Source organism: Aulonocara sp. 'chitande type north' Nkhata Bay, linkage group LG7 (assembly GCF_057382095.1).
Source record: "Aulonocara sp. 'chitande type north' Nkhata Bay isolate Kocher_YH1m ecotype deep benthic linkage group LG7, A_spYH_male_GT1.1, whole genome shotgun sequence".
Lineage (NCBI taxonomy): Eukaryota > Metazoa > Chordata > Actinopteri > Cichliformes > Cichlidae > Aulonocara > Aulonocara sp. 'chitande type north' Nkhata Bay.
This window is the reverse complement of record NC_141350.1, coordinates 33,800,632-33,825,456: the sequence shown is the minus strand read 5'-3', so window position 1 is coordinate 33,825,456 and position 24,825 is coordinate 33,800,632. Positions and strand designations below refer to the sequence as shown.

General features: G+C 39.6%; 2 protein-coding genes across 5 annotated transcripts in view; both read right to left on the bottom strand.

Moving 5' to 3' along the window:
• The window catches only part of LOC147325565 (regulator of G protein signaling 7-binding protein B-like), a 267,021-nt gene extending 249,719 nt beyond the window's left edge, over positions 1–17,302 (bottom strand). The window contains exons 1-7 of one of the 2 annotated variants that reach the window (XR_015130351.1): positions 17,240–17,302; positions 13,038–13,245; positions 12,614–12,786; positions 11,735–11,865; positions 5,954–6,092; positions 5,763–5,833; positions 2,051–3,554 (exon numbers count right to left, since the gene is read on the bottom strand). Coding sequence is in view for 1 of the 2 variants with exons in the window: in XM_086300142.1 (XP_086156268.1) it covers positions 3,463–3,554; positions 5,763–5,833; positions 5,954–6,092; positions 11,735–11,865; positions 12,614–12,786; positions 13,038–13,169 (738 nt within the window). In the remaining variant the exon portion in view is untranslated. Of the gene's footprint in view, positions 1–335; positions 3,555–5,762; positions 5,834–5,953; positions 6,093–11,734; positions 11,866–12,613; positions 12,787–13,037; positions 13,246–17,239 lie in introns of those variants that run through there. The other variant, XM_086300142.1, reaches the window with a different exon arrangement.
• LOC147325564 (uncharacterized) lies at positions 17,240–22,210 on the bottom strand. Of its 3 annotated transcripts, none has more exons than XR_015130350.1 (6): positions 21,480–22,208; positions 20,790–20,882; positions 20,245–20,340; positions 19,460–20,089; positions 17,433–17,566; positions 17,240–17,338 (listed from the first exon to the last, which is right to left on the bottom strand). XR_015130350.1 is itself a non-coding variant. In XM_086300140.1 (6 exons), exons 1-6 carry the CDS (start codon positions 21,717–21,719, stop codon positions 17,673–17,675), a joined length of 1,203 nt encoding a protein of 400 aa, XP_086156266.1. In that variant the 5' UTR covers positions 21,720–22,210; the 3' UTR covers positions 17,547–17,672. The 3 variants fall into 3 exon arrangements, 2 of the variants coding, with proteins under 2 accessions (XP_086156266.1, XP_086156267.1); XM_086300140.1 differs by lacking the exon at positions 17,240–17,338 and adding an exon at positions 18,598–18,728 and having other exon boundaries at positions 17,547–17,685; positions 21,480–22,210; XM_086300141.1 differs by lacking the exons at positions 17,240–17,338; positions 17,433–17,566 and adding an exon at positions 18,598–18,693.
• Positions 22,211–24,825: the final 2,615 nt, after the last annotated feature.

Below are 24,825 nucleotides of genomic sequence, written 5' to 3'. Positions count from 1 at the left end.
GCTGAAGACCATTTACCCTGTTCTCTCGCACTGTTGGAGGTGGTTCAGAAGGAGATTTTTACTGGTGTAGTAAATTGATAAAAAATTGATAATTGGCTCACTGACGAGCATTTGAGCTCCAATTATGTTTAATCATCTAGACACATGGATTTTCTTGCATTAGCAAGTTTCTTTATGTCAAACTAAGCTAAGCACATCTGGATTTCAGCTTTGTAGGTAATCTAAGAACACGGAGTCATACTTACCACCTCATCGTTTCATTCATAGAAAGAAAGCAAATTGGTCTGCTGCCCAAAGTATTAAAACATTTTAGGTTAGAAATTAAACAAAAAACATCTTGTATATAAAACTTTATTAATATTATAAAATGTCCTATTGGCTGTACATAAGTTTAGCTGTGTTTCTCTACATTGCAGGACACGGTAACTACACACAAGTCAAACACATGCCTGACAAAAATAAAACGTCGCATTCCTCAATTGAAACACCACCAATGTTACATTAAAGTAATAAATAGCACAAACACTAATTTACAACACAGGTGACCGTTACATTCAGCGAGGAAAATGGCTCTGGTAGAATGCTTCATATGGATTTTGTCTGCGTGTTTGTGTGTGCGGCTTTTTTAATATTTTCTTCCCGTCAAAACTATTCTTTTAGACTGATAATGCTAGTGTCCCCTAGAGGCTTCAGTGTGCATAACATCCCAGATTACTCAATGAAATACATCCTTGACAGCTTAGCTTAGTTTAGTGCAACAGCTAGGAAAATAACTATAACTATAATATTATGAAAGGAAGTTTGATATTTTTTCAAGATATTAAAAGACATCATTCTTACACAAAACTGGATTCAGTACTCTTGTTGTTTTACTAGGATGAAGGGCAAAATGACAAAATGATTTACTTTTAATTTTTTATTTTATGATGCATTTCTTTACTTTGAAAGCAAAGCTGTTTATTTCCTAGCTGATTTATGTCCCTACCCTATGCCCAGGGCAATACTGACAACATGCTGGAGAGATGTCTCTTCCAGCTTGGGAATGAATCTGTGTCCCCTCAGAAAAGCTGAAGGAAGTAGCTGGGGGGACGGAAGTCTGAGCATCTCTTCTTAGACCGCTGCTCACGTGCCCCAAACACAGATAAGTGTTGGAAAATAGATGGATGGATTTTCTTAAAACTAGAGTAACACTTTATTCTAATGTGACAGTGTTACTATAGGGTAATAGTGACTTTGCCAGAGAATGGGACTACAGAAATGTTCATGGACATCAACTGGCTTTATCCCCTGGACACACTTCCAGACATTACATTTCTTGTTGCATCCTTCCTATTTAAATAGTTTGTACATTTTAATATGTTTGATTTGGACTTTTCTTGATATTAATGGAACTGTAAAACTGAAAACAGTGGTAAAGTCAGGAAAATGGTTAGTATTCATCTTCCAGGGGTCTTGAGTAACCGTTATGGCAGCTTTAAAGTGTTTGTCAATGGAACATTTGACCCACCCTTGCTGAAAACACCACCAAAGCCATTACAAAACCATCATCTGCTGGAGGTTAAACTTCAGTAAAACTCCCCTAGAAAAACACTGTCAGCGTCAACATATACACATATCGGGGGGGGGGGAAAAACAAAGAGGCTGATGAAATCTAAAAGGCAAAATTCAGGAAGTGTGCTAAACAGCTCATTCTTTCCTGGTATAAAGCTTATTTTAAGCCTACACACACATAGTTGAATAAATTCTAAATCCTTTAGCTTCTACAGTAAGAGGAATGCAAATATCGTAGGAGCCAGTTATGTTTATGCGCCATAAGGCTGTAGATGAATTGTTTAACCTACACCACACAGGTATACAGAGACTCACCAGCCTCACATTGTGACACATTCAACCATGGCAGTTTGACACAAGCACACTAGAGATAGCTGAAAACTGACTTTGCCTGTGCATAGCCTGAATATGTACATTTGTTAGCTTCCGCTATGTAAAAACACAAAGATTGGGAAGAAAATTCCCCAAAACAAACAAACAAACAAACAAACAAACAAACAAACAAACACAAAAATCAAAGATGTCTCACTTTTAAGCTTTGGTAGACAACATGTTGGACCCCAGTAATAACACAATTCATAATAAACTTTCTTTATATTGTAATTCCAATGGTCTGAGGGGGAACTAGGCTTCTTCACCTACTCTGGACTCTAATTGAAGGCTTTAGAAAATCTAACCATTGATGACTTTGGCTAATCATGGGTCTTTTTTAGGAGAAGTAGTGCACTTTTAGCCAGCTAGGTCAATTAAGGGACTTTCATCTGGGTGATAAGGGTTCATTATCCTGTGTTACATTTAATGGTTTCCACATTATTGCAAAAATAAAAAGGGGGTTAAAACAATTTCCAAATTTTGGGCTTATAGTAGATAGCTAAATTTTCAATTGTGTCCTTTTCCCCCAGGAAAATACTTCTTTAATTCTACAACACTAATTATAAAAATAATTTTACAGCATGAAACTGTTTTAAAGTCTTTAAGCATGACATCATGCTATAATTTAAGACCTGAAAAATAACGTACACGCTATTTAGCAAGTGTAAATTGATTCTATGCAACAATCTTTACCAACTGCTATTGGTCAAAGTTATTAATTTGCCAACACTCTGATGGCAGCACAAGGTGAATACTGGCCAAAGTGCAGTATTAAGTGCTCTAATGAACCAAATAAAAAAAAAATTATTCATGACATTTACTTAATTTAGGACATGTTGTTTCTGGTTTCTCCTCTGCTCTCTGTTTCACCATGTGCATCTGCTCTGTGCGGTGTTGGTGAAACAGGAACAGAGTGAGCAGAGAAGAGACTGGTGAACTGAAGCTAGCATTATTTCATCTTTGTGTTTTACCTTGTTAGTATCTGATAGTGGCTGTTGCTGGATTTCCTTTCTGTTTATTTTTAAGTGCACACTTTCAGGTTGTTAGAAAAAAATCTAAACGGAGCAGGGTGTGGCTGACGGTGGGCCCTTTGTTTTGGGCTGACCTGCTGGTGCTCTAATACATCACCCAGTGGTTCTGTATGTCATAAATAGCACCAGAAAAATATCTCTGTATTTAAAGCCCAACAAGATGGAACCTGAATCTGAGAATGGCAAAGCAATATTACCAACAGTTAGCCTACGCGCTCTCAGGTATATAGAGCTTAGAAGATAAGTGTCTTAATAAGATACATTTGAAAAATCAATCCTGAAACTTCAAGCACCAAAGCTGTCTGAACACATGAGCTGAGAAGTCTGAAACAGTAAATATCAAGATGACGAGGAAAAATAGAACCTGGTAACAGATACTGCAAGATTACAATTTCAGATATTGGTTAAAAAAATGAAAGATGGGATTAAATAATATTAAAGTGCCTCTAAATAAATATACATTATTGAATAAAACAAATTAAAATGAAAGTCCTTTTCTGTCACACTCTTAGCCGGACACCATGCAGCAGAGTCCAGGGAAGCGTCTCTTCCTCTGCCTTATCAGTGGGTGAGGAGTCAGATTCAACAAGCTGCTGTCATCTGCAATAAACAAACATGTTATCTTGTTTCCATCACAGCCAGAGAAAGTCCACCGTCAGAGGTCACCTCCTAAATATCAGAACTTGGGAGTTACATCACAAAAAAGAAAAAACGGGATTTGGTTTTGCCTGGTCAATGCTCTCCACGTGGCAAATCATAAATACAAGACAGTGACAGACTACAATTTTTACAGTTTTACTACTGTTTACATGCACTGCACCAGCTTGAATTGCTATGTTGGGGTTGGTGGGGCTATCTGAATTGACAGGTGGCATTCCAGTTGAAAAAGTAAACTGGGAACTCAAAAATTCCAACTTCAAACTCTAGTCCGACTGCCACCTTGGAGGTCGCTCCAACATACACAGACATGGCAGGGCATGTTTGCATATTGTCAGGAGATTTGTGAGTTGGTGCCCAACCCTCCCATCATGTTGGTAAGGTCACATGGGTCAGTGTTTGAATGGTGGTTAAATCACCTGGGAATGCATCTCAGCACGGCATTATAGGTGTCCGGAAGCTGTTGTCGTAGGACACCGCAATCAGTCAGTCAGTGATCATGACCAACTACAACTGGTAGATTCTCTTTGCCAGCATAAAAAAGGACAGCACTCACTTGATTGACCAATACTCAGTCAAGAGAGTATTGATTGGGAATGTCCAACGAATTCAATGAATATCTAAGAAAGAGAAGTGTAGACTTAAACAAATTGGCAAAGTCTCTTGTTCTACGTTTCTGAATAAGTCAGAAATCAGAATTTCCAAGTTGCCAGTTGGAATTTGAATCTAGAACACCAACTCGCATTTCCCACTTGGAAAGTCGAAGCAACACCGGCAACCCTGAGTTGCCCTGCAAGAAAAGAAAACCTTTGATCTGTACTGCCACTGTTGTGTATTTGTGGCTCCCTAAATAAGCCATTCAGAGAGCACTGACCAGGCTTTATCCATGATTTTACTGCAGTAGTGCAAAACCACAAGTATTATGCTGTATTGCTAGTGATACCTGAATGGCTTTTTCCTTGGTAAGACCAAAAACAACTCCTGTTTGCTCTCATTCTGCAAGTTACCAGAGGAACTACCAGTTGTAGGTGCTAGGTGGGAGTGATGTCACATTCAAGTTCCCAGGTATCTGGAACCATTTCTAAACAACTAGGAACCAACATCCATCTTGAATAACCATTATGGCAGCTTTAAAGTGTTTGTCAATGGAACATTTGACCCACCCTTGCTGAAAACACCACCAAAGCCATTACAAAACCATCATCTGCTGGAGGTTAAACTTCAGTAAAACTCTCCTAGAAAAACACTGTCAGCATCAACATATACACATATCAGGGGGGAAAAACAAAGAGGCTGATGAAATCTAAAAGGCAAAATTCAGGAAGTGTGCTAAACAGCTCATTCTTTCCTGGTATAAAGCTTATTTTAAGCCTACACACACATAGTTGAATAAATTCTAAATCCTTTAGCTTCTACAGTAAGAGGAATGCAAATATCGTAGGAGCCAGTTATGTTTATGCGCCATAAGGCTGTAGATGAATTGTTTAACCTACACCACACAGGTATACAGAGACTCACCAGCCTCACATTGTGACACATTCAACCATGGCAGTTTGACACAAGCACACTAGAGATAGCTGAAAACTGACTTTGCCTGTGCATAGCCTGAATATGTACATTTGTTAGCTTCCGCTATGTAAAAACACAAAGATTGTTTTCTTCCCAAACAAACAAACAAACACAAAAATCAAAGATGTCTCACTTTTAAGCTTTGGTAGACAACATGTTGGACCCCAGTAATAACACAATTCATAATAAACTTTTTTTATATTGTAATTCCAATGGTCTGAGGGGGAACTAGGCTTCTTCACCTACTCTGGACTCTAATTGGAGGCTTTAGAAAATCTAACCATTGATGACTTTTAAAAAACCCAGGAACCAACAAGGCTCAAACCTATCATGAACTGGAATTTGCTAGAACACCAGAGTCACTGTCCACAGTGAAGCCAGTTTTATATCACCATGGACTGAGAGGGTGCCGACCAAAATAAGAAGCGACCCTGTTCCAAAATCTCCACCTTCTGAAATTTTCAGCTGCCCACATAAACAAACCAAATGCCTTCTGGAGAAACGTTTTAAGGACTTTTCTGATTTCCATTCTTCTTTATCAACTCTCTTACATATATTTTACCTATAACAAATATTACATACCTTGATTTTTCAGTGGCAAGGGCATCGTCTCCCTGAGTTTGCTGAGTAGATTTCGCATCTCTCGCATATCTCTGCACACAAAGAACCAGCAGTGTTTTATGAGTAGTTTAGATAATCCTGGACAAAAACAGAGTTTATACTGGTAAAACATTTTCAGAATATAAATTTAAAAGCAAGTGCAGTGCGTGTACCTCTCTATGTTTTCAATATCATTTCCCACCAGCCACTGCTCCTGAGGAAAGTCGATGGGAGAAGAGGATCGGTCCTCCAGGATGGGAACATCTGAGCTCTCGTCCAGCCTGAAATCCACCCTTGGCTCCGAGTCTGTTCCTTCAGAACCGCACAAATACAGCAGCACTCAAGCATGATTGACAAAGAAATCTCACACACTATAAAACACTTACATCTGGAATGCAATTCATGATTTCAAGAAAATTAAATACTTTAGTTTTAACATTTGACAAAAATTATTTCTTCCTTTTAACATTTTTTTAATTATGTTTTTAAAATGTAATGAACGTGAATACAGCACTCTGCTTCCCCCTACTGTTTCAATACAAAATGACAGCTCCACTGCAATCTCAAATGGGAAAGTTGTGACATTTATACAGCAATTTACATATAACATTTAAATATATCAGGAGTTTTCCTGCATATAAGAATTTCAGGTGGCCAACAGTGAGGTTTCAGGCAGATCCAAAATAAAATCACCAGTTTTGCAGTAAATGAACTTTTAGAGTTTTAATTCGTTTTTCATTAAGCCAAACAGTTTTTAGAAGTAACAGGAACATTTACTGCACTTGGACAAAACCTGTGCAGTCACCCCTAAAGCCCCAGTGAGCTGGGGAAAACTGTGCATATAAAAATAGCACATGATATATTTTATTGCATTGTGCCCTTAGCTATCAACTACTGATGTTCAGCATAATTAGTTTTAATAACTATAAGCAAACAAAACAAGTATTCAGCAAATGCTTTAATATTTATATGTATTTAAATGTGTTTTAAGCCGAAAACAGCACTTTTGGACAAATGCAGTTTGAACTCATTACCAAGTGAACTAGAAATGAATTGCAGATCACAAGAAATTATTCCTAGATGAGGGGCCAGTACAGTAGGTCAATCTGAATTCCTGACTAAATGTAAATGAACTGCATAAAAGTTTTGTATTTTAATAATTTACTTAATAATATTTTAATTAGTTCAATAATGGAGAAACCCAAATTCTGAAGCTGTAAATCCTAAAAGTGTCAGAAGTTTATATTTTCCTTCTATACAGTGGGAAAAACAGAACATAATGTGATAGTTAGTGTGAGTACAAGAACATAATTATTACAACATAATGTTGTTTTGTTTTTTGTTTCTGATGTATGGGGAAGGTTTTACCATGGCACACACCTGGGGACAAAGGAAGAAACTGATCATTTCAATCTGATCATTGGTTGGTTGATGAAAGTTTTGGGGATTTAATTGGCTGAGGTATTTTTCTTTTTCACCAAGTTTTAGATTTGGTGTGTTTTCACCTAATAGAGGAAGAATATTCTGAGACAAGTCCTAAGACCGGGCTTCTGTATTTTTATTTTTCATTTTGATTGGTTATTTTTATTTTATTTATTTTTTTTGGTTTTTGAACAGTGCACTGGGAGTTTTGTTTGAGAGTTTTGTTTGGGAATTTCTTTTCTTTAAGCAGATCTGCACGATGGGAATTAAAAGCTCTATACGACACGTCGAGAAAACCGTTGCAAGTGAGTTTCTCCAAAATTACAATGGGCTCGGAAGAAAGTCACTTATTTGGGACAATTAGAAAATGAGTCCCTGCCCAAAAAGGATTCAACGAGGTAATCCAGTCTAAATTCTTCTTTTTCTTTTGAAATGACGTCATTTTGCTGAGGGTGGAAACGAAATGCGACAATTGATTCCACTATCAGCAAAGAAAGAAAGAATGGATGAATGAATGAGTGAAAAAAACAACAACAAAAAACCCAAAACTGACTGACTGGTAAAAGCTGACAAAAGCTCACAAGACTTGACTGACTTGACCACTACTCAAGGTTAACCTCCACCTAGACAGGACAAAAGGGTGGATGAATCTATGTGTGTTTCTTTTTACAGGAGCAGAAAGATGACAGCAACATCCTAGGTTGCATGAGCTTTGGGCCATACCGATTTGACCTTTTAAATGGCACTTTCTGTGTTTGTGGATTTACCAGCGCTGTGTTATTCATGGGCTTGTGTTGCTCACAGAGGTCACTGTGAGAAAGTGTGTATATACCTGCGCAGCACTAACATTTGCATTCTCTTTTCTACAGCATTACAGTTCTTCATGTGATTTGATCATGTGATTTATAACAGGACACAACTGGTTGATGTTTTTTTACTACAGGATTACTGGATTTATGAGTGAAGGGAACTGTGTTTGCAGGCTACAGTATATGTTGATTATGCTATTACAGTGTGTTCTTGGGAAAATGTTGAATATTACAGGGGAGAAGTGACTATAGTGTATTGTTGATCTGCCATGGGGCAGATCAAAAGAGGGATTTGTGAGTACAAGAAAATAATTATTACAATATAATGTTTTATTTGCTTAGATCAGAGGAATAGGGAAGGATTTGTCTGTGTTTCAGTTTGGCTTAGCTGTAGGCTTGCGAGTGTGTGTAATTGTTTAGAGGGAAAGGAATTTATTGACACTGGGGGTCTGCTGTCATAAAAGGAGACAGGAAGCTGCAGTTGGGGATTGCTGATGCTGATGCTTGTACCTTTAATAAAAACTCATAATTGTTATAACTTAGAAGCAGGTTTGCAGGAGACTCTCCACATGCTTATCTGTAAATGTAAGACAATAAGAGGCCAATGGCCCAGTGGATGCAGAGTGGGAGTCTCAGTGTTTGTAATATGTTAACTGTGTTTTGTATGTTGTCTAGAGGAATTTGGTGTAGCTTGGGTGAGGAGATTACTTTTATGACCCCCAGGAAGTCACGTATACAGAGACACACACACACAGTGCTTTGACTGTTACGACGCACCCACACTTACATGCACACTCACTCAGGTACTGGTGCATACACACACAAACTTTTTGTTTGCAGCACACCATGGGGGTTTTATGATGGGGTCGCTTCTATAAAGCTGACTGTAACAAACAAAGGAGTGGAAGATTTTCAGAGGGACACCGGCCTTGCTTCTAGAACAGCGGTCCCCAACCTTTTTTGCGCCACGGACCAGTTTATGCCCGACAATATTTTCATGGACCGGCCTTTAAGGTGTCGTGGATAAATACAACAAAATAAAACTAGTATCGGTACCGAAAAAAAGAAAATTTATTCATAACACACGTGAAAAGACCCAGGAAAACCGAGTAAACGATAAAAACGACAACAAAATAACGCTAAAAACCGATAAAACCCCTGAAAACCATACATTTCACACCTGAGCCTCAACTCTCGCGGCCCGGTACCAAATGACTCACGGACCGGTACCGGTCCGAGGCCCGGGGGTTGGGGACCGCTGTTCTAGAAGATGCATGCTTAAATGAAGATGAATAAAAGGTTTTTGTGAAAATGACTACTGAGTCCGGTGCAGTCTCTGGATGCCCGAGGAATAAAAAGAACCGGGGTGAAACTGATTTCGTAACATTAGTAAAGGCTGCAATGTAAAAAAACAAACAATCTGTATTTGCAGCTTGTTTATAATTTAATTTGTTTCCTTAGTAATATCTAAACTTATTTATTTGTGGACATATTTTTGATCTGGAGAAAGATTAAAATTGGAGGCAATGTAAGATCAAAACACTACATATACTCTTCAACTAAGTTCAGCATTAAATAATAACAAACTAAACTGATTTTCTCTTATGATACAGTCACCCTATAGAAAACAGCAGTTGGAGACTGCAGCGCAAACAAATTAGCTTAACAGTGTGCAATGAACTTGAGCTTGTGCCTTTGCTTCAAAGATGAGGACCATGTCTGCAACCATTTGCAGTGACTGCTGTCTTCAAAGCATACAGTGGCTTGCAAAAGTATTCGGCCCCCTTGAATTTTTCCACATTTTGTCACATTATAGGCACAAACATGAATCAATTTTATTGGAATTCCACGTGAAAGACCAATACAAAGTGGTGTACACGTGAGAAGTGGAACGAAAATCATACATGATTCCAAACATGTTTTACAAATAAATAACTGAAAAGTGGGGTGTGCGTAATTATTCAGCCCCCTGATTCAATACTTTGTAGAACCACCTTTTGCTGCAATTATAGCTGCCAGTCTTTTAGGGTATGTCTCTACCAGCTTTGCACATCTAGAGACTGAAATCTTTGCCCATTCTTCTTTGCAAAACAGCTCCAGCTCAGTCAGATTAGATGGACAGCGTTTGTGAACAGCAGTTTTCAGATCTTGCCACAGATTCTCGATTGGATTTAGTTCTGGACTTTGACTGGGCCATTCGAACACATGGATATGTTTTGTTTTAAACCGTTCCATTGTTGCCCTGGCTTTATGTTTAGGGTCGTTGTCCTGCTGGAAGGTGAACCTCTGCCCCAGTCTCAAGTCTTTTCCAGACTCCAAGAGGTTTTCTTCCAAGATTGCCCTGTAATTGGCTGCATCCATCTTCCCATCAACTCTGACCAGCCTCCCTGTCCCTGCTGAAGAGAAGCACCCCCAGAGCATGATGCTGCCACCACCATATTTGACAGTGGGGATGGTGTGTTCAGAGTGATGTGCAGTGTTAGTTTTCTGCCACACATAGCGTTTTGCATTTTGGCCAAAAAGTTCCATTTTGGTCTCATCTGACCAGAGCACCTTCTTCCACATGTTTGCTGTGTCCCCCACATGGCTTGTTGTAAACTGCAAACAGGACTTCTTATGGTTTTCTGTTAACAATGGCTTTCTTCTTGCCACTCTTCCATAAAGGCCAACTTTGTGCAGTGCACGACTAATAGTTGTCCTATGGACAGATTCCCCCACCTGAGCTGTAGATCTCTGCAGCTCGTCCAGAGTCACCATGTTTGGAATCATGTATAATTTTCGTTCCACTTCTCACGTGTACACCACTTTGTGTTGGTCTTTCACGTGGAATTCCAGTAAAATTGATTCATGTTTGTGGCTGTAATGTGACAAAATGTGGGAGAGTTCAAGGGGGCCGAATACTTTTGCAAGCCACTGTATCTGGTGCAGAAATTCACTGTAGTGTACAAGTAGTGATGTAGTTGCTGCAGGATGGCAACTTAACTGCACAGTGACAAAGGGTCTGGTCAAAGTGCTGTTACACGATGATCATTCACAAATCGGAGTGAGATTGGTTGGAGACAGCAGCTACCATGAGGCGACCTGTACACAAATGTGTTCCCCCAGAAGATGAATTTGTCACCTTTGAACAAGCAATTGGTTACTGCAACGACTTGCAACTGGTTGATGAAAGTGAAGAATAATCACTGCAATCACCAAGCAACCACCTGGTGATATACTAGTCACAAGGAGTGTTCTACTTTTACTCCAAGTGTGACTGAGCCATTAGCACAAAATGCAAGACATGCTGCACAACTGCCTGGAAAACACGGAACTTTTTTCTCCATATACGTCAGAAATATTTATAAGTTGAACCACAAACATCCACTCAGGTCTTTTGGGGATTTCAGGTTGTAAAGTCTGCATCTCATCAAGCTGCATCAAACATCTGTACTGTGCGTTATTGGGCATATATATCCAATTACTCCGACTATACAAACACAGCCCAAACAAACCAAAACATAATATCCATGGTAGCAGCATATTGCACTTGGAAGGTGGTTAAAACAACAATAATAATATTCTTGTTATCTGAAAGCAAAATGAAATCAGTTGGGAGTAACACTTGATTTTTAAAGCTTTTAAATACTACACTCAAACACCTGGCCACAGGCGGTTTTTATTTTTTATCTTTACTCAGCAATTCAGCATCATCACACCGTGTGTTCACTACTGTAACTGTACTTTTTCTGTGTAGCTGCAGCACCCCCAGCAGGCACATCGACTTGAGCATCTCCGTTATGAACATCTCCAGGCAGCACTGCAGCTGGATGAAGAGCCGACAGATCTCGGGATGGATCTCCCCGTCCTCTGGACTGCAGCATTAAGGAGAGGAGAATCAGACACTCGCAGTCAATAGTTTCATCTGTTATTCCACACCAATACGTAACAATTAAACTGCTAGACAAACTTTTAGCTAAATAAGTTCTACTTATATTTTTACTGTATTTAAACCATTTTTTTGTTGTTTTTTTTTTTCATTTTTTGTGGTCTCAAATCAACAATAATCTATAACTTTTCATTCATAATTTAGCCACGTTTTTCTGTTAAGTTTATATTAAACTGTTTAATGCATGTAATATTTTTCTAATCGTGCTTTTTCAACCTTTTATTCCTACCTTTTATTTTGATCATTACTTTTCTATTACAGTCACAAATTAATTTATTTTGTCTATATTCTAAGTCTTATTTTGCATTAACTGTTACCTTTTCTGCTCAAAGCTAATTCATCAGTTGTAGTTGTTTAGATAACTGATTGATTAGTATCCCGCTTGTATGTATCCCTGATTGGGAACACCTAGTATCTAGCATATTTAACCTTCACTTAATAAAATAAAATATGTGTATATGTGTGACTAACTGTGGATAAAATCTATCACTGACTCCTTTTTCAAAATTGTTGCTTTACTGATTTAACTTAAAATACACTCTGTGATGCTCACCTGTTCTACCTGAATAAACGTTAGCTCATAAACGTTTAAAAAAAAGACAAAATAAATTCAATAAATGAGGGAGCCACAGTTTCTTCTTAAAAAAATATTATCATTCAAACTCGTGTCTAACCCCGAAACAGAGATGACGGCGAGGTCCTGGTGCGCAGCCCGGGCCATGGAGCATCCTTTGGACCGTGTGTGGTGCATCTGAGCCCGCAGAGAAGGACAGTCGGCGGAGATCTCGCCGACGGAGATGACCTGCTCCCGGTACAGCGCTACGAGGGTGTTGAATTCCTGCACAGTCTTAAGGAAAACAAACCATCACGCGATCAGGAAGGACACGATATTACTGTGTGTGATTTCAAATGCAACAAATACAACAAACACACTCTTAATGCGGCTCATCGCGACGCTTTTTATCCATTATGCGCCAATGCTGCTGCACCTGCGCGTAAAAAAGTCGGATTTACACGCATGAATCTGTCCTTTGGTGCAGAGCTGAGCTCAAGTTAATCATTAACAGACATGACTACGATCCTTATTTCAGTACCCACCATCCTGCTGTCGTCCACAGCCCCCTCAGTACTCTCCCGGCGATCCGTCTCCGTCTGCGCCGCTTTACCGAGCGGAAAGATGCTCCCTGTGGATCTTGGGCGTTTTTTCCGCCCATACGGTGCAGAACACATGCATGCACACCCACCACCGGAGCCGAGCCAGACGCAGCGAGCGATGCCCTCTCTTTTCTGGTGGCTGCTGTGTCCTCTGTGGAGAAGAAGACGACACGCAGACGCTGCTGGGTGTGGGCTTTTCTTTCCCCCCCCTGCTTAATGCCTAAAGCCCCCTCCCGCAGCGGTGCGTGACTGTTCCCCAGAACAGGATCAGAAAAGATATCCCAGCAGCTCCCTCCACATCCCAGCCGAGCGGAGAGTCACCTTCAGCCCCTCCTGAAGGCCGACAGGGAGGCTCCTCCGTCTTCCGCCCCACGCTCACGTGTGCGGAGGATACAGAGAGAGCCAACGGCAAAACAAGTCGTCACCCTCCGACTGAAAATTAACCGTTTCTGTGCATACAGGACAAACGATATGATTTTCTTGCATCCACGAGATGCACGTTTTTTAAACTCATTACCTACTGCATATCAGTCAGGGGCGTGTGCGAAGTGGACTGTGTGGTGGCAGCAGCCCACCTCCCTTTCACTGGTCAAAGTGGGTTGCATGTGGCCTATGACATTAAGTTTGACATCCCTGGTTTAAATGAAGATATTCACTACAAAAAAAAAAAAACAGGTGAAAACAAAGCTACGTTTCTTTAGTCCCCAGTGTGCCACCTTATTAAAAAAGGAGTCCTGGAAACAACCCCAATATCAGACATGGGGTAACTTCTTTTTTTTAAGAAACCAAGACCTTGTCAGCATAAATGCTCATCTCAAGGCTTCAAAGTATGACTTGAATGAATGAATCATGTAACTTCATCCATCTTTTTTACTGTTATGTCATGTATGTAAAGAAACTAGGCTTCAAAATACAGACACTTGATGGCTAGATTACAGCTTCCTGTGCTTTAAGCTAGCTTGATGCAACCTCAGACCCCAGTGTGAAATAACCAGCATCATTATGGTGGTTATCAACTTTATCTGTTAAACCAGGCTCTCTGCTGCAGGCGCCATGTATGCTCAAATATCAAGGTCATGTGACTTCTGACCAAAATGCTCTCCGAGTACTGCCTGCGCCAATCAGACTCACAGTTAGATGATGATAAAAATCTGAAATGAATAAAACAAACGTAACAGTAAAACGCAAAATATACTGGGACAGAAAAACATTAATGTGGTGATTTAGGGCTTTCTTTGTCAGCAGATACTGATTTAGATTAGAATCAAGTATAAGAACATGTATAGATTTTCTCCATCACCACATTATTGCATGCAACTATGCAATGCACATTTTGTGCTTTATATCGTGGTTTTACTAAAGAACGACATTGCGGCAGCAGAGAATTTTAATCATTTAATTACATGGTGCTTCAGCCATTTTTAAACCACAATTTAAAACCTGCTCCTGACCAGGTGTTTGCTGATTTAGCTGGGTAAAGAGAGACAAAGGAGGGGCTTTGGGCCCACTCTGTGAGCGCCCTTAAGTGGTCCAGTCAGGGCCCAGACTAACTCGACTGATCTGAAAACGGCTGTGCACCAGCGCTCCCCGTCAAACTTGAGAGGTTCTGAGAAGAATGAGAGAAAGTGCCCAAAACAGGTGTACCGAGCAGTTATTATAGTTTAGCATTTTCCAATGAGTTAAAAACCATAAATAAAAACACATTTTCAACCAAAAAAAATCAGCCAGCTAACCTTTATTGAGACTCCTGGTATGGATTAAATTTCACAGAAGCAGCGTGTCTCTGTACATTGATACAGAAAATGGAACAGCAGCAAGATCTTTGGATGGCACTTTTGAAAACACAAAGTGCTTCACAGTTTGGATAAAGTGTACATAAGTCAAGGATATGTACTTACATTCAATTTTTTTCACATCCATACGTTGTGAAACATGACGGACAGAAATTAAAGACCTATGAAACAGTTTTCAGCAGATGATTGAAAAAAATAAAAACACTGATACGGTCGTTTTCAGGTGATGCCTCAAAGCTTGGCACCTTTGAATTTAAGAAATATGGCATTCAAAATTCAAACTGCTGTCAAGTGACCTTAGTGAACACGACACAAGAAGCTCAGTTTTGCAGTTCTGTGCTTTGTTATGTTAGCAGGACAAAAATCATCAGACTGAAGATTTTTCAAGTAATTAGGTAGTTATTAAACCCTAATCACACTCAATACTATAAACTTTTCTCAACAATTTCTGCAAATGTCTCACATGCCCTCTGTTGTTTCAGAGGTATTCCCGGACTCTATTAACATCCGACATGCGATTCAGTAGGCCTAATCTGGAAGAAATGATGCAATTAGACCATAAGGTCTAAAACAGCAGAGGAATAGGATAAAACAGAGGAACACTAGAACCAGGACACAGCACAGGATGCAGCTCATGACAAAAAATATCTTTAACAAAATGTGGCCCAATTGCACTCCGTAAAAATGAAGCACGGGAAAATCTTCGTCTCTGATACCTAATGAGAAAGAGATGAAATGTTCCACATTTAATGACCAATCAAAATTTGTGTGTAATGTCATTATTTGTGCCGAGGTTCAAAATGTTATTCTTTTAAACAACAGAAATACAAATTTTATATTTTACAAAGTGATACATGTTTAACGGGGAAAAAAATTTCTCCAAATACAAATAAACCTTTGATAAGAGCAGAATTTTATAAAGTGGAAGAATATTAAACCTATAAAACAATGATTAGCTTTTAGATGAAACAAACATATGAAAATATTCAATTCATTCGGCAGATAAGCGCACTACACATCATTTCCTCAGCCAGAAACCTTCATCTGGTAATTCTGCCTGAGTCTATTCACAACCATCAAATCCTTCAATCTCTCATCAGTTTCTTTCCTTTACTTTTGCTCTGCAATAACATAAGGAGCTCTACATAAAGAATTCAAGTTAGAAAACCAGACATTTTTTTAATGGGACTCAGGTTTTTTCCTTATTTTAGGTTCTATTATTGTGCCAGTGCTAGATACTCACATTAGACATGACATGTCTGAACATGTAAAAATAATAGAGGTTATCCGAGTAATTAATTTGGATTTATAACAAGTATTAAAACAAAATGAGTGAACTGAACTGCATTCTGTTCAATAATTTACTCCTTTTGCCCTTCAGCAAACTTTTCTTTTACTCTTGTTTCTCCATGAAAGTCCAGATTCACTCGTTGCCAGGCTGCTGTGAAAGGTTTAGTTCATTTATTTATTAACATTTTGAGTATATTTCATTTGAATTTTAATTAAAGCTCAAGGGAAAAAAGTGACCATAATAGTGGTAAATAATCATGATCTCAAAACAAACATAATTATGGTTTTATGCCCTGATCGAGAAACCAGAAGCTCAGGCTTCAGACTGCTCCACACACTCCTCAGTTTCACACAATGTCATCTTCTCTTGGATTTGTTTGTGAGTAAGAGGGAGTAACTCCAATATGGTCACCTCAGGCACACAACTAAGGGGTTCAAGTGAATACATACATGTATCACAACCCCAAGTGTACATAAGTGTGTTACATTTAAAGAATTAAAAATTATATATTTCCCAAAGACATAAATATCTATTGTCAAATCAGAACTGGTCCCATTCCAAAACTTTAAGTTCTGATGCTTCTTTCTCTGGGTGTCACAGTTATCACAGGCAGTATTATTGTAGCGTCTATTTTACAATATAAAGCACCTTGAGGTGACTGATGTTGTGATTTGGTGCTGTATAAATAAAATTGAATCATCTATCCACCATAAGAGACTAAAAGCTTTTAAGTGGAGGAATGCTCTGTCTGGTTTGCAAACCTAACTATATCGATTTTAACTCCAGTTTCAGTTATTGTTTTAACAGTTTACAACCAGCTGTGTAAAGATAAAATACCCTACAGACACTAAAGCAAGGCGATAAAGCAATACCATTTATTGCTTCCTCAGAACCAAGGTCCTGATGCAATGTGAGCTGAGATTGAAAACTACTTCATGCATTTTTGCTTTTGTCAACCTTCACAGAAACGGGATAATCCAGACTTTTCTGTCACAGTATTACACTGGAAACACTTCCTAGTCAAATAAAAACAAATTAAACTAAACAGCAAAGCTTCTCACCTTCAGGCAGAGGCCATGATGCACACGGCGAAGCCTCAAATTCACACTTGCGAGCCTTGTAAAGTTTTGGGAAAAAGGTTTTTGCCCTTTGATCGAGCTCTGAAGAAGACAGAACAGGGGACGAACTAAAGAGCATATCCTCACCAGAAAATGTTTGCTATTCTGAACACAAAGAGCGAATTAACAAACGTACCAGTTTGTAAGTTGGTGTATAAGATGACATCCCGGCAGAGAGGGCAGGTGGTCTTGTCATTTCCACTGTTCATGGCGTGTGCGCGAAGACATGGCTCACAGAAGACATGACCACAGGGCTGACTTCTGTGAGGACTGAAGTAGACATCCAGACAGACAGCACAGGTGAGGTTCTCCCTGTTCTCCTGGTGCTCCTCCTCCTCCTCCTCATCATCATCATCATCATCCAGCAGCAAAACTCTCACATGTTCAGCCTGGACATAAACATCCGAGTTTTTATTTTTTGGTCCCAAACGGCGGAGGGAAAAAACGCTTCTACAAGCATACTTTGGAGGAGAAACTGCCCAGATCACATTTTGAATCTTGTATCTAAAATAATTTAAGTCCTGCTCATTATTACATGCATATGGTAACTGCACTGGTTCTTATATAGTGTTTTTCTACACTTACGGATACAGTTATGTCTGAAGGTTTTCACAGGACTCCAGGCAGTCATATGAAAAACTACACTCCGTGATTCAACAACATCTAGAACCACCTTCAACAGCAACTTTAAGTAATGATTTTCTGTATGACTCAGTCTCTCACATCATTGTGGAGGAATTTTGGCACACTCTTCTTTACCATGTCACTTCAGTTCACAGACTTTTGCACACCACAGGGAAACGCACTTCAGCTGATTAGTGCCAAACAGCAGACTACTAAAACACTGGATTTTCGCTAACCACAACTGAAGCACGGCCTTCATGCATTTGGTCTTCCATCTATACACAGCAAGCCAAATCAGATCATTTTATTAAAATGCATCTAAAAGTCACCAACATACAAACACTTAGGTGAAGTCCAGCAGAGCTATCAGCCCCATCAAATAAAGCAGCCACAGCCTCAAGTTTCAGTCTTAAAATAGAGTTGTTATGAAGGGAAAACTATCCACAGAGGCCAAAGCCCCCATTCTGTGCCAAACAGATTTTTTATGCTGTAATGTTTTGGGGTATTTTACCATGATAATGGGGACTGCCCTGCTTTTTGAGCTAGAACGAAGGAATCATTGGAGAAGCTGCAGTTTTCAGCACTTCCATGTTGGCTTCCTTTTTCAGCCACAGCAGCTGCCACTTGATTGCATCCTTCATACTGACACTAACTCAGTGTGAACCTTGCTCTCTCACCAGTGCTTTCTCATTCTGGTGTTGCAGCCATCTCTCTCTCTCCTCCTTTGTTTCAGTCTCACACTCTTCATATGGTTCTTCTCTTTTTTGCTAAGGCTGTTTGAGGGTGGGGAGCCGACAGAGGTTTGAGGCTGAGACAATAACACACATGTCACTTATTTAGCAGCTCAAACAACAGAATCTATCAGCTAGTGAATTTTTTTTCCCCACTGGTATGCAAGCAGACAGTTTAACCACAAGTTTGGGCTGTCTATCAGGGGGCAAGAGGTTGGGAACACAGGGTCATCAATCTGTCACAGAGTTAACTTGGAGAGAAAAACAACCACATTCACACTTACAGCCAAGTTAGAATCACAGTTTAACCCAATATGCTGGTCTATGGAGTGTGGGAGGAAGCCAGAGCACGCAGACATGGGGAAAACATGCAAACCTCGCACAGAGGTCCTAGTCATTGGATTTGAACCCAGGACCTTCTTGCTGTAGGTGACAATCCCATTGGACCACTTTGCTGCTCACTTTGGAAGTTATCTGCCCACCAGCTATGGTAGGCTACAGCATACATTGCTATATGAGAATGAGGTTAACCGTGCCTTAAAACTCTCTTGGCTGCTAAGTTAGACTGAAAATGGGAAATAACCTTGCCAAGGTTTCAGCCCCCCCCCCCTCCCAAATTCAGATGCATTCTGAACACTGGAAATACTCAGTGTGGTTTTGGGATGAAAGTCAGTAACAGAGTCGAGAATTCACTTGACCATTACTTCTACTACTCTGTACTCACACGTAATCACGTGGTCTGGCAGGTTAAAGATAGTTTACAATAAATCCAAACAGAGAGAAAATAAATAAATAAAAATGAATATACCACTGGTTCTTCTTCATGCTCAGAGACACTGTCAGAGATCCATCTCCTGAGAAACACAGCAGGATCAGAGACCTCGTCGCAGAGAGCTGCAGTCTCTACAGAAGACTCAACACCCTCCTCTGTTAGCAGGAGATGCTGATCCAGAGGCGGCTGGGTACCCTCAGAAACAGATGAAGAGGCTTCACCATCTGTGTGAAGCTGCTCGCTTGCAGGATGTGAGACAACATCAGGGTAAAAATCACGACCACAGAAAGCTGGCACACTCTTCCAGCGAGCATTTTCTCTTTCTACAGGAGTTCGCCCATCAGTTTGTGGATTTGAGGCCTCCATAGGACTCTCATGGGGCATTGTAGCAGCACAGTTAAAATCCTGAAATCTATCCAGTGTAGTCGTGCTAAACTCAGCCCTCTCCTCGTGATTCTGAGAAATGTCCATCTGTCCCCTGTTGAGCCTCGACCTTAAAGGCTGGCCCATCAGGATGGAGTGCTTGTGGTCGTAATCCAGGCGGCTTTTGCTGAAGTGAATGGAGGCGTCAGTGCCACAGGGACACTGACTGCGATTAATGAAGTTGAAGCCTCCCAGGCGAGCTCTACAATTCTGGCAGTTGAGTTTTCCAGCAGTCCACTGGGTCTGGGGACACCAAAGGAACAAAGCTTAAAGATTAACTTTTTTCAGTTTCTTGCTCCTCTTCCAACAATAACAGTCAACACAGCTTTAAAAAAAATAAATAAATAACTAAATAAAAATGTTGACATATTATCTTTGTTCACACGGGTCACACTCACTTGGTGAACTGAGGTCAAAATCCACTCTGGCAATATGTCAACATCGAGGTGCCAAATACTGCAAACATCAGCAGAGGCTTCATCTGTGTACGGAATCTGCTCCAAAGCAAAAAACACACAGACAGCCGAGACGGTTTACATGAAAAAAAAAAAAAAAAAAAAAACAGCTTCTCAGGTACTGATAGCCAGTTAGTGCCATGTGAGAAAGGATGTTTTCACACGACTTTCTACAGTCCAGTGGTGGAGGTGGTGATGATTTGGGCTTGTTTTGCAGCCATGGGACCTAAGCACCTTTAGTTATTGGGTCGACCATGAACTCCTCTGTACATCTGTGGACTAGAGCTCTATTAGTTTGAGGTCTGGTCCATAAACCTCAATGAACTGAAGCCACATTAAAAGACTGGGCCAAATTTGCTTTTTTGTGAGTTTTGTTTTAGCTTCTGTCACACATTAATTTCCCAATCAAATACCATAAAACGTCTCCTAAAGTAAACTATGAAGTTAATGAAAGAAAACACATTTAGGATTTTAAAATAAACTGTTACCGTTAAAAAACATGTTGAGTCTATGATGCTTTTCCGACACTTCCTGCAGCGCAGCATGGATCTCTGCATATTTTCCTGCAGTGGGTCCTTCATCTGTACATGGTGACAAAGGCTGTCAATGCATAATGATGAACTCACCTGCACTGGTCCTGACTCTCAAATAAAAGGACAAAAAAAACAAAACTAATGACAAAAATATTTGGACATTCAAACTGTCAGCTGAAATAATCAGCTGTGAATACAAACAATTGGTTGTTTGAAGAGTCCTCCTCCCATCTCTCTTCCAGAGGCATTAGGAAAACCACATGTACAGAGATTGATTTCTGAGTCGGAAGTTGGAGGCTGGAAATCAATTAGTTCAATCGCTTGATGATGTGGATCCAGATAGGATCTGAAGTGGCTCAAATCATTTTAAAGCTACTACCTTTGGAAGTAGCCTACACATGCAAATAGATATAGGCTCCATGTGGTCCACAGCTGTTTCATTTTGATGATAAAAAAATAAATTTATAGTTTGCAGCAAATACGTGGATATTACTGTTTAGTATTTAAGGTGCAAAGTTAAACTCACTTAAAGCTAGGCCTGTAATCCTGGAAGGTGCTGGAGGTGTTACAGCAGTCATCAGAAGGATTGTTAAGCATTTGGATGAACAAGGGTTTTACAGTTAACTAAAGTGCGACTTCACTCACCTTCAGGACTTTTTGGATTGACAGGGACATTAATCTGAGCACTGAGAAGCAATGTGATGAATCCTGGACATGAGATGTTTCAAAAATCAAAACACTTATTGTCACATGGATTTGGTGAGACAACATCGGTCTCTGAGATTCTTTTGGTCCTGGTAGAGATCGCGCTGAGATGTTTTGCACAATCCTTTTATTACCATTGCAAGCAATCACAACTATGTTCTCTTTAACTTTGATGTACATTAAGGAATCTATTCTCAACAGATTACATGGATTCTTTCATCAGCTGACAAAGAGGTGATCAAAAGGTGAGCTATTGATCTGATAACCCTCTACACCACCTACTGGAGATGAACACTACAGGGAGTGCAGAATTATTAGGCAAGTTGTATTTTTGAGGAATAATTTTATTATTGAACAACAACCATGTTCTCAATGAACCCAAAAAACTCATTAATATCAAAGCTGAATGTTTGTGGAAGTAGTTTTTAGTTTGTTTTTAGTTTTAGCTATTTTAGGGGGATATCTGTGTGTGCAGGTGACTATTACTGTGCATAATTATTAGGCAACTTAACAAAAAACAAATATATACCCATTTCAATTATTTATTTTTACCAGTGAAACCAATATAACATCTCCACATTCACAAATATACATTTCTGACATTCAAAAACAAAACAAAAACAAATCAGCGACCAATATAGCCACCTTTCTTTGCAAGGACACTCAAAAGCCTGCCATCCATGGATTCTGTCAGTGTTTTGATCTGTTCACCATCAACATTGCATGCAGCAGCAACCACAGCCTCCCAGACACTGTTCAGAGAGGTGTACTGTTTTCCCTCCTTGTAAATCTCACATTTGATGATGGACCACAGGTTCTCAATGGGGTTCAGATCAGGTGAACAAGGTGGCCATGTCATTAGTTTTTCTTCTTTTATACCCTTTCTTGCCAGCCACGCTGTGGAGTACTTGGACGCGTGTGATGGAGCATTGTCCTGCATGAAAATCATGTTTTTCTTGAAGGATGCAGACTTCTTCCTGTACCACTGCTTGAAGAAGGTGTCTTCCAGAAACTGGCAGTAGGACTGGGAGTTGAGCTTGACTCCATCCTCAACCCGAAAAGGCCCCACAAGCTCATCTTTGATGATACCAGTCCAAACCAGTACTCCACCTCCACCTTGCTGGCGTCTGAGTCGGACTGGAGCTCTCTGCCCTTTAACAATCCAGCCACGGGCCCATCCATCTGGCCCATCAAGACTCACTCTCATTTCATCAGTCCATAAAACCTTAGAAAAATCAGTCTTGAGATATTTCTTGGCCCAGTCTTGACGTTTCAGCTTGTGTGTCTTGTTCAGTGGTGGTCGTCTTTCAGCCTTTCTTACCTTGGCCATGTCTCTGAGTATTGCACACCTTGTGCTTTTGGGCACTCCAGTGATGTTGCAGCTCTGAAATATGGCCAAACTGGTGGCAAGTGGCATCTTGGCAGCTGCACGCTTGACTTTTCTCAGTTCATGGGCAGTTATTTGGCGCCTTGGTTTTTCCACACGCTTCTTGCGACCCTGTTGACTATTTTGAATGAAACGCTTGATTGTTTGATGATCACGCTTCAGAAGCTTTGCAATTTTGAGACTGCTGCATCCCTCTGCAAGATATCTCACTATTTTTGACTTTTCTGAGCCTGTCAAGTCCTTCTTTTGACCCATTTTGCCAAAGGAAAGGACGTTGCCTAATAATTATGCACACCTGATATAGGGTGTTGATGTCATTAGGCCACACCCCTTCTCATTACAGAGATGCACATCACCTAATATGCTTAATTGGTAGTAGGCTTTCGAGCCTATACAGCTTGGAGTAAGACAACATGCATGAAGAGGATGATGTGGACAAAACACTCATTTGCCTAATAATTCTGCACTCCCTGTACAGAAAGTATCGTTACCGCCTCATAGCACTATACGTGCTAGTTATTCTAGATTTAACTCCTTAATGTGTCTTTAGAGGGGTTTTTTTAAGCTCTTGTATAAATTAGCTTTATTGTATTTTTTATTTTATGTAGTTCTGTTATAATGTTTGCTATGTTGAGCCATGTGGCCTTTTCATGTTTTGGATGCTGTACCACAGCAATTTGCAAACTTTAGTGGTAGTAAGTATTTCTTATTTAACGTTATTTTTTTAACGCTCACAGGTGTTTTGCGGCTCCAAAGAATCTAAATAGTCACTAAAATAATAAAGGACACTCTACAGGCACGCTGGCGTGCACAACACACACATCAGCCTGGGACAACCAAACTTCTCACTATCGATGTTTAAACTACGAGGGCAAAATTACGGGTTTTCGCTTAACGTGCATAGTTTAAAGTTAACGGTTTCGATGAAATAAGAAAAACACAATTCAAGTAAAACAATAAAATGAGTCGCTAGTTAGCTACTGAGCCCTATTAAACGACAACGGCTACGGTTCAAATACAACGAAGAACATTTCGACAACTATAAAAATAAAATAAGCTTACCTTTAAGACAGACGTATTTGCTAGGTAAACACGGCTACGCTAAGAAAACAAAAATATTTCTCTTGAGTTTAAATAGCTCGGTGACGTCATGAAAAGTGCTCAACGGGACGTCTAATGGGCCAAAAAGGACCGTAAAGGCCGCTGCTGTCGCTTCAACTTCATGGTAAATGGAGTTGAATTTGTATAGCGCTTTACTTAATCCCTTAGGACCCCAAAGCGCTTTACACTACATTCAGTCATTCACCCATTCACAAACACACACTGGTGACGGCAAGCTACATTGTACAGATCAGTACAATTTTCGTTAAACACAAATAAAATCTGGACTTGAATAAAAAAAAAAGAGAACTTGTAAACTAAAATAAAATGAAAATATAGAGGACAGATCTTTAAGTAATTTTTAGTTTGGTTAAAAAACATTACAAGTTGCCTGATGAGTCACTGAAAGACAAGTTTACTGAGACTCTGGATGTTTATAATAGTATGACACACGTTCAAACAATTTGTTATTCTAATAATACCTGTACTAATCTTAACTATGACACGTCATTGCACACAGCAATAATTGGAAAGACAGAAACTAACAAATACTAAACTAAAAACCCAACATTGTCAAACAAAAACTAAAATGGAACTGAACTAAATTTTAAATAGATCAATTAAAATAACAACAACAAATAATTCGAAAATACCAAACTATATTTAACTCTGAGCCTGAGGAATAAGCAGTCACCAGACTTGCGGGATGTTAATTTATTCTTTAACAATTTCATTTGTAAATCACAAAATAAAACTGATTTTGTTTAACAGCTAAACACAGTGTTATGTTACTTTTAT